Consider the following 8,991-nt stretch of genomic DNA (forward strand, 5'->3'; position numbering starts at 1 on the left):
TCTTGTTGCCCAGGCTGGAGTGCAGTGGTGCAATCTCAGCTCACTGCAACCTCCGCCTCCCGGGTTCAAGTGGTTCTCTGGCCTCAGTTTCCCAAGTAGCTGGGATTACAGGCGTGTGCCACCACACCCGGCTAATTTTGTATTTTTAGTGGAGATGGGGTTTCACCATGTTAGCCAGGCAGGTCTCGAACTCCTGACCTCGTGATCCACCCGCTTTGGCCTCTCAGAGTGTTGGGATTACAGGTGTCAGCCACCGCTCCTGGCCCTTTTGCCTGTTTTTGAATTGGGTTCTGCCTTTTTGTTTTTGAGTTGTAAAAGCTTTTTAAAATATATTCTAGATTTGGTGGGATACGGTGGCTCATGCCTGTAATCCCATTACTTTGGGAGGCTGAGGCAGGTGGATCATGAGGTCAGGAGTTCGAGACCAGACTAGCCAACATGGTGAAACCCCGTCTCTACTAAAAAATACAAAAAAAAATTAGCTGGACATGGTAGCTTGTGCCTGTAATCCCAGTTACTTGGGAGGCTGAGGTAGGAGAATTGTTTGAACCGGGACCTGGGAGGCAGAGGTTGCAGTGAGCTGAGATCACGCCACTGCACTCCAGCCTGGGCTACAGAGCGACACTCCATCTCAGGGGGAAAAAAAAAAAAAATATATATATATATATATATATATATATATATATATATGTATATGTATATACACACACACACACACACGCACATTATATATATATTTTAGATGCCAGATTCTTATCAGGTATATGATTGCTGTAATGTTTTTGGTTTGCAGTAGTTTTTTTGTTGATTCTCTTGTTTCAGTTATAGAGTTGTATCATCTACAAAGAGATTTCTTTTTTCTTTTTAATCTTATAATTTATTTTGGCTAATTGCTTTGGCTGTTACCTCCAAAATACTGTGAAATAATAATGGTGGGAGTGATTGTTGTGCTACTTCCTTTAGTGGGAACGAAGACATCATTCCGTGGTTATTTAACCAAGTCCATATTACAAAGCCTTTGGGGGGTTCCCAGTTATTCATCACTATAAGTAACACTGTTGTGAGGACTTTTACATAACCCTTTTGCTTCTTTTTCTTTTCTTTTCTGTTTTTTCTTTTTGAGACAAGGTCTAGCTCTGTTGCCCAGGCTGGAGTGTAGTGGTGTGATCTTGGCTCACTGCAACCTCCACCTCCTGGGCTCAAGCCAGCCTTCCACCTCAGCTCCTGAGTAGCTGGGATACAGGTACATGCCACTATGACTGATTAACTTTATGTATTTTTTTGTAGAGATGGGTGTTACTTTGTTGCCCAGGCTGGTTTTGAACTTCTGAGGTCAAGTGATCCACCCCCATCAGCCTCCCAAAGTGCTGGGATTATAAGCATGAGCCACCGTGCCATGCCCATACATCTTTTCTCTATTTGAAATTATTTCCTTTGGCTGAATGTCAAAGCTGTGAAACTGCTGGGTCAAAGACTCTTGTAACTCTTTGTCAAATTGTTAGGGTTTAATTTTTTAATAGAATGCTTTGTATTAACATTCTAAGGAATATACTGCACACTGCTGGACTCCACTATTACATTCGAAAAATAGAACTGTCTTTGCCCATTTACCTATCTCCCTGCATTAATGGGAAGAAGAAGGTGGTTGAGCAGCTACAGAGGGATGATTTTAGCTTTTCTGATTTAAGGCCCAGGTTGTAAAGGTCTCATGGACACCAAGTGAACTGTTCTTTGTGGCTTTAGGATTTGGATTAACAAGTTTTCCTGAGTGTGGTAGTATTAGTATGCACCTGAGGTTAGATGAGTCATGCTCACCCGTGGCTGTCCAGCTGAAACAAGAGCTTCAGTACCTCTAAGTGTGCTGATGATCAAATAAGGCTTGGGAACCAGAGGGAAGTTGTATGTAGGTTTCTTCAAGATCAGCACTGTTTTTGTGCAAAAGTTCATCAGGTGCGAGTATAGAGGATCCTCTTCTGTGAAACTCACGGCTCTAAAAATCAGCTGAGACAACTGTGTGCTGTCAGAGACAGCAGTTACTGCCAGTGTTGACATCTAGAAACCTTGGGAGTGCTAATGCCTTTCTTGCTGAGCAGTTATTCTGTCTTTTGGGCCTTTCTTTTCAATTCCTCCATTGTGACTTGAAGCACAATGAGTGGATAAAATGTAGCCTAGTCATTGCTGTTCTCTTAAGGTTGTTTCTAGATGTTTTTCCCTATATATCTGAATTTTTTGAGATTAGAATGTCTTAGGTTGAAGATTTTGAACACAGTTTGATTTTCAACATAGTTCCCTGATTATTATTTGTTTCCTTTAGTTTCAGATGCTTCATCAAGATGAATCAAATAAAAGAGAAAAGATCAAGACAAAGGGAGTAGACTCTGAAGATGACCTGAGAGACGAAGTAGAGGATGCTGTCCAGAAAGTTTGTAATGCCACTGGATGTTCAGTTAGTATTTCTGTTATGCAGGAGTGATTTAGAAGCAAGCGTTGCTGTGCCTAGGTTACGTCCTAGTTTCATAGCACCTCCAGCGTATTAGCACCTTGTGGGCCAAAACAGGCCCATGAAATTTGTAGTTCGATTAGCTTATATGGCTTAATGAGAGCTGTTTATTCATTTCCCTGTTGTTTCCTAGACTTCACCCAGTACTGCTCAAAATTCTCAGGAAGTTTGGATTTAGTTTTTCCTGACAAGTGTTTACAGTAGTACAAATGCAGTCTTATAAAGGGAATTCATTTATAAATGTACATTAAATGGTTATTTCAAGGGATTGACCTTATTGAAAATTGACATTTTCTAAATGGACAAGGTTCTGAAACCTTGTGTAGATTCTCACTATTACATCTTTATGTTTATGATTATTGAAGTAGAGCTAGGTAGAAAAATATACCCAGAGTTTTGAAGTGATTTTTTTGTTTATTTCTTGGATAGGATTTTAATTTAATAGTCCAAAACCTGGAAGCTGAAAATTATAATATTGAATCTGCAATAATTGCCATGCTTCAGATGAACCAGGGGAAGAGAAATAGTAAGTCCATGACTAATATTTATAAGCCTTCAAAATGGTTGTGTTGGTAATTTTCCAAATATTTATTTTTAATCAGGTGACACAAGTCACAGGTGGTAATTGTTCTGTCATTCATTTAGGAGTTGTTTATTGAGCACATTCTGTGTATAGACATTTTTTATTAGGTCCTGGCCCTGTTTCAGGGGGAGTATGGTTTAGGGGTGGAGGGTGGATGGTAAAATGGTGTGATAGTATCTATTGGGGTGGGAATACAAGGTGCTGGGGGATGCATCAGGGAAGAATTATCCTGTTTAGAAATCAGATCCCCTTAGACGACCCAAATGATAACCAAAATAAAATGGAGAGAGAAATACCTTGTTTTTCTGATAGAAATATTTAGATTTCTATTAACTTGTGATAATTTTGCTTTTATTTTTTAACTTGAACCAAGTTTAATTTGTGACTCAGACAAAAGAAAAGAAATGTAATGGCCGGGCTGGGTTGGGGGGGCCTATGCCTGTAATCCCAGCACTTTGAGAGGCTGAGGTGTGAGGGTCACAAGGTCAGGAGTTTGAGACCAGCCTGACCAACATGGTGAAACCTGTCTCTGCTAAGAATACAAAAATTAGCTGGGCGTGGTAGCACATGCCTGTATTCCCAGCTACTCAGGAGGCTGAGGCAGGAGAATTGCTTGAACCCGAGAGGCGGAGGTTGCAGTGAGCCGAGATCACGCCACTGCACTCCAGCCTGGGTGACAGAGTGAGACTCTGTCTCAAAAAAAAAAAAAAAAAAAAAAAGGAAAAAAAAAAAGAGATGTAACATCTCGTTAATTTCTCAAGTCATTTATTTAAAATGACATCAATAAATACTGATTGCCAGATATTATATGCCAGATACTGTTTCTGGCGTCATAGTTCTCCATGTGATTGGGTGCTTTATTATCTACTATGTATTGGCTGTACTTTCTTAGAAATCTGTAAGTAACTAGGTCTTTATGACTTTAAACAGCACCCACCAGTGATCTGTGCTGTTCAGTCTAGTACATGTACCTATCAAGTGTGCAGTGAGACTGGGGAGCTACATTTTAAATGTTGTTTAATTTTGATTTAAATGTAAATGACCACGTCTAGCTGGTGGCTAATACATTGGACAGCATAGCTTCAGAGCCTGTTTCTTTTCTGGGTTTTGGGTGCAAATGGAAGATTTTCCCAGAAAAATTCATGTTAAAACATAATTTATCTAATAAAGCACTCTGCTGGTAGGAAGCTGATCAAAAGGCTGGTCAGTGGGTTATTTTAAAGTTTATCTTCCAAGTTTTACCAGTGTTTTCTTCCTATGTTTCCCACTGTCTTGACATTAGAATTTATCTCAAGGAAACTTAACTTGCCATTTGACTGAACTAGTGACCCAGGTAATTTTGTAATCATTTAATACAGTAATCACCCTGTGTAACTCTCTTTGTGTGTTTCTCAATTTTAATGAAATATCTTTCTTTGGAAGATGCAGAAGAGAATCTTGAGCCCAGTGGTCGCGTGTCGAAGCAGTGTGGCCCTTTATGGGAAGAGGGTGGCAGTGGTGCCAGGATCTTTGGAAATCAGGGCTTAAATGAAGGCAGGACTGAAAATAATAAGGCACGGGCCAGCCCCAGTGAAGAAAACCGAGCAAATAAAAAACAAGCCCCAAAGGTATGTGAGATGGGGTCAGAAGGGGAGGTGGTGGGCCAGTATAATTCCGTGACAGTGGTGGGAACTTGAGATTCATTTTATTTGTATTTTCCTTACGATTTATAAAAGTAGTTAGTGTGGAAAATCTGGGGAATGCATAAAGATTGATCAAGAAGCAGAATGACCTCAGTTGTCCTGTTTGGCATATGCAGTGACAATTGGAAGGAAATATGCCCTAAAGTTGTCCTCAGTGTACACATGAAAAGCCTCCTTTTCCCACCTAACATTGCTGTACGTGTGGGCCATTCCTTTGTTTATCCATGTTTTTTATGAATGCCATGATCTGCAGGGAACACCTTTGTGTATAAATCTTTGGCTTTTGCATTATTTTCTTGGATAAAATCCCAGAAGAGGAATGAACAGGTTAAAGGTCATGGATATGTGAATCTTTAAAGGCTTTTGGTAAATTATCAAGTGCTTCCCAGAAAGGTACATCCCCCCTCCCCGCCCTTCACTCCCACAGGTAGTATGTGACATCTTCCATTTTACTGAATTTAGAATCATTTTAAAGATTTTCACCAGGAAGTTCTGAGCTCAAAATGCCACACAGCGTAAAAAGCCACAGCAGAGGCAAAGATACAATAAGCTGCTGAGGATTTTGTCAGAATTACCTGGGACATTAAATTATGTGGGGAAAGGTGTCCTCTGACACGTGTGTGTTACCTCCCGCTGGATGAGGGCTGGCTTCTTTAGGTCTTCTTGAGTTGGTTTATGAGAAGAATGGAACTGATTTTGTTTGCTAGTTCAGCAAGGAAAATCAAATTTCAATGTAAATTTGAGCAGCAGTGGACAGTGAATCGTCTTTGGCTTCTTAGATTGGTTTTCCCTGTTCCTGCTGAAAAGCAATCTGTGCCCTTTGCCACCATCTCCATTCTCGCAGTTGGCAGCTTGAGTCACCGTGCTGCCTACTCATTACTGCGGCCTTCTCTCTCAGGTCACAAACAAACAGAGGCGAGAACAGCAGTGGCTGGAGAAGAAGAAGCGGCAGGAGGAGAGGCACCGCCACAAAGCCCTGGAGAGCAGAGGCGGCCACAGGGACAGCAGAAGTGAAGCGGAAGCAAGCACGCAGGTCACCTTGGTGAAGACCTTTGCTGCTCTCAACATCTGACTCTCTGGCATCCTGGGAGTTTTAAGAAGCGGCTAGAAAAGGAGTGCTGTGTGCCAGACTTCCCACCGAGGCCCTCCTTTTATAAAATGAAACACAACCAACAAAGCTCACACATGAGCCCACAACACTGAGTTAGTTTCCTTCGAGCTGCCTCTTTTTTGTTCAAAGTTTTATTAGTGGTATGTCTTGTTTTATGAAAATGCAGTGAAGCCATTCATATTCTGTAATACAAAATTAAACTACTAAGTTTTAGGGGCAGATAGGTCAGGAAAAACCTTTTAAATGGTGGCTTTATTTGTCCTGAAAAGACTTCAGTGACCCTAGGATCTTTCCTTAACATTTGGGGTGAGTTTTGCTGTAATGGTTCATGAAGTAGTTTAGAATAATTGTTAGAAATTCAGAATGACAAGTTTCCTTAGTTTCTCTTTCATTTTCAGATACTAACATATAGGGTAGCTTATAAATGATCTCCAACTCAGGAATATGTTTAGATTTTACTTTCTTCGAATACAAGTTACTCAGAAAATAATTCGGGAATTGTTTTCCTAGAGTTATATGAGGGTTGTGGCCTGCAGTCAGGATGGAAATTGAACAGCCGCATTTCTGTCTTTCCTGATTCTTTCAGATGGGATGCAGGTGCTGTTAGTTATTTGCACTCAAGCCACATGATAAATGCAGCTGACTGTTAATCAGGCCTAGGCCCTATTGGGAAGTTGACCATGGTGTTGGGGTTTTGGTATTTGTTTCCTGACAGTGGGAAGATGGCATGCTGCTGCTTGTGTTACAGTTCTGGAATTCCGAAAGTTTGTAGAGCAGGGTCTGTAGCTGTAACAGGAGAAGAACTCCTGGGGTTCTGCCTAAGAGGAGTCGAAAGAATTAAATGTTTTTATAGGAGAAACCTAGAAGAATAAGGGTTTTCCTGTTCACATTTTAAATAATGATTTTTTTCCCTTCTATTCTAGACTTAGATGCCTTCAGAGAGATACATGGTAACTTGACCTTACAGGTCGCTAAACTTAGTATTGTGGAAATTAAATCTTATGAAATGCCACATTCATTTCTTTTGATTTAAGCCCTGTTTGGCATTTCAAAGTTGGGAAAACTCCAACATCTGCTGGAAGTTGTTGGACCATCAGGGAAGAGAACATGCTTTGGTTAAGACCTTTGAATGACTCTTCAGTTCTGAAATAGACAGACTTGGGCAGTGGAGAGATGTCATTCCTAAAACTGAGTTATGTGGATGCGAACTTAAAACCCGTAACGTATGACGTAGCTCATCTTGAATAGTCTTTGTCTTTTGGAACCCAATACTTGGGCAAATAATTGATGCTGAGTTGATTTTATCTTCTCCACCCCTCACATTTCAGAACCATAAAAATGTTGGCAGGCCCTGGAGTTGTCAGAGATTGTCTTTATCAGCAGGCCATTTGCTTTCTTCAGTTTTACTGATATCTTTTTTTTTTTTTGACTTTAGTGGCTTTTGTAGTTGGAGCATCAGTAGTCTCTTGGAATTGCTCCTAGGACATTGTGGTTTGGGCTTCTCCCTGGGTATAGTACATCGTAAAATTTAGCAGATTAAAAAAACCGTACAGCGTTTTTTCTGAGCACATCACAGAGTCCTGAGCTTGAGGCCGTGTTACTCTACTGATCCCAAACGAAAGGTGTCTGTTGCCTTACTCTACGGGGTGGGAGCCAGTGCTTTAGGATCTATGGTTGTCTTGGTTTTCAACTCTGGGCAGATTCCTGACTGGCTTGGTGTTTCTGAATGAATCCACTTCCCTGTCTGTTTTGTGCTGCTTGAGTGCAGAAGGCCGGATCCTCTCATAAAGATAAGATTGTATGCCAGAAATTCAGATTAGCAGTCAACTTCAGAGAGACTCATTGTCAGATGTCATAGAATTGCTTTGTTTAACTTTAATGAAGGTGGCCCTGGGCCCTGTTGGGTTTTAGAAGTTTTAGAAGCTGCTAAAAAGTTATTAAGGAATATTGGGAACATTTATTTATAAATTACCTAATTCCCATAATAGGCTTCAGCATTTCTGGAGTATATTAACGGTGGTTTAAAAAACTAATGAAATGGCTTTAGTCATTTTCTTTTATTACTATTTCACAGCTTTTCAGTTACAGTTGGTCTATGTTTAGTGTGTTAATGATTAGGAATGGGGCACATGCATCCAACTTGAGTGATACCCTTAGGTAATGGTTTGAATTTAGACTTCACTGCCTCAGTCTCACTGGAGTGCATAAGATAGTTGGAATCAATATGCTTAGTTGCCTCAGTGTGCACTTGAAAGTTACTTCACTGGCATCCCGAGTGGAGGCCCGGCATGTGTAATCCTGGATGACTGTTGTCAGAGCTGTTACTCTAGTACAGGGACTCATGTGAACTCTTTCTTAGGAACTGAATGTGTCTTAACCTCTGTGTTACAGCTTGGCTGGTAGAGATTTATGTTATGTGTTACATGGGACTGTCTTACAGTGTGGTCAGGAGAAACCGGATGGAGCAGTGGTGCAAAGCTACTTACTGCTCTTACAAACTGTATATAAAAGTTTTAGGGATTTTTAAAAGATTTTTTTTTAGAGGTCAAAATAGATTCAATTTTAGTGGCAACAACTTTGAACTAGAGAAGTAGATGTATTAAAACAACATAGAACCATAACTTCTAGATAGTGTAGTTGCCACTAGGAGATAGTAGAAAGGTAGAATGTGTATGTATATTTCGTTTTTCAATAATAATGAATATACACTTTCAGGAGCAACGTATGGTTGAGAATTGTGGCAGAAAGAATTTTAAATTTTAATCGAAGTTTTCTGTAGTTTCTTTATTAAGCTCTGAAAACACTTCCAATGCCGATTTGATTCTGAGGGCTTGGGAAGTGGGATGTCCCTTGTGGAGCAGCTGGAGCTGGCATGGAGGGAGCAGGTTCTGTGGGTGATTTATTATGCCTGCCCTGCTTCCCCCAGGGAGCTCCTTCAGTGTGAAATGATGAAATGATGTGATTGTCGGGGAGGGGTGGGGGTGGGGTGGGGTGGGGGTGGGGTGGGGTGGGATGGGAGGAGGGCCACTGTCAGCTGGGGAGAGAGCTGCTCGCTATGACATAGGTAATATCGGCTGGACTTTGGCACTGAACTGTACTCGTAGCTGAGTCCCTG

General features: G+C 40.9%; 1 protein-coding gene across 2 annotated transcripts in view; it reads left to right on the forward strand.

The window, feature by feature from the left end:
• OTUD3 (OTU deubiquitinase 3) overlaps nt 1-8,639 on the forward strand; it is a 28,352-nt gene extending 19,713 nt beyond the window's left edge. Inside the window, exons 5-8 of one of the 2 annotated variants that reach the window (XM_039474026.2) lie at nt 2,315-2,446; nt 2,930-3,026; nt 4,506-4,690; nt 5,664-8,639. In XM_039474026.2, coding sequence (XP_039329960.1) covers nt 2,315-2,446; nt 2,930-3,026; nt 4,506-4,690; nt 5,664-5,837 — 588 coding nt within the window. In that variant the 3' untranslated portion in view covers nt 5,838-8,639. The remainder of the gene's footprint in view (nt 1-2,314; nt 2,447-2,929; nt 3,027-4,505; nt 4,691-5,663) is intronic. The other variant, XM_039474027.2, reaches the window with a different exon arrangement.
• The last annotated feature ends 352 nt before the right edge of the window (nt 8,640-8,991 follow it).

The sequence above is a fragment of the Saimiri boliviensis genome, chromosome 11, assembly GCF_048565385.1.
Source record: "Saimiri boliviensis isolate mSaiBol1 chromosome 11, mSaiBol1.pri, whole genome shotgun sequence".
Taxonomy (NCBI): Eukaryota; Metazoa; Chordata; class Mammalia; order Primates; family Cebidae; genus Saimiri; species Saimiri boliviensis.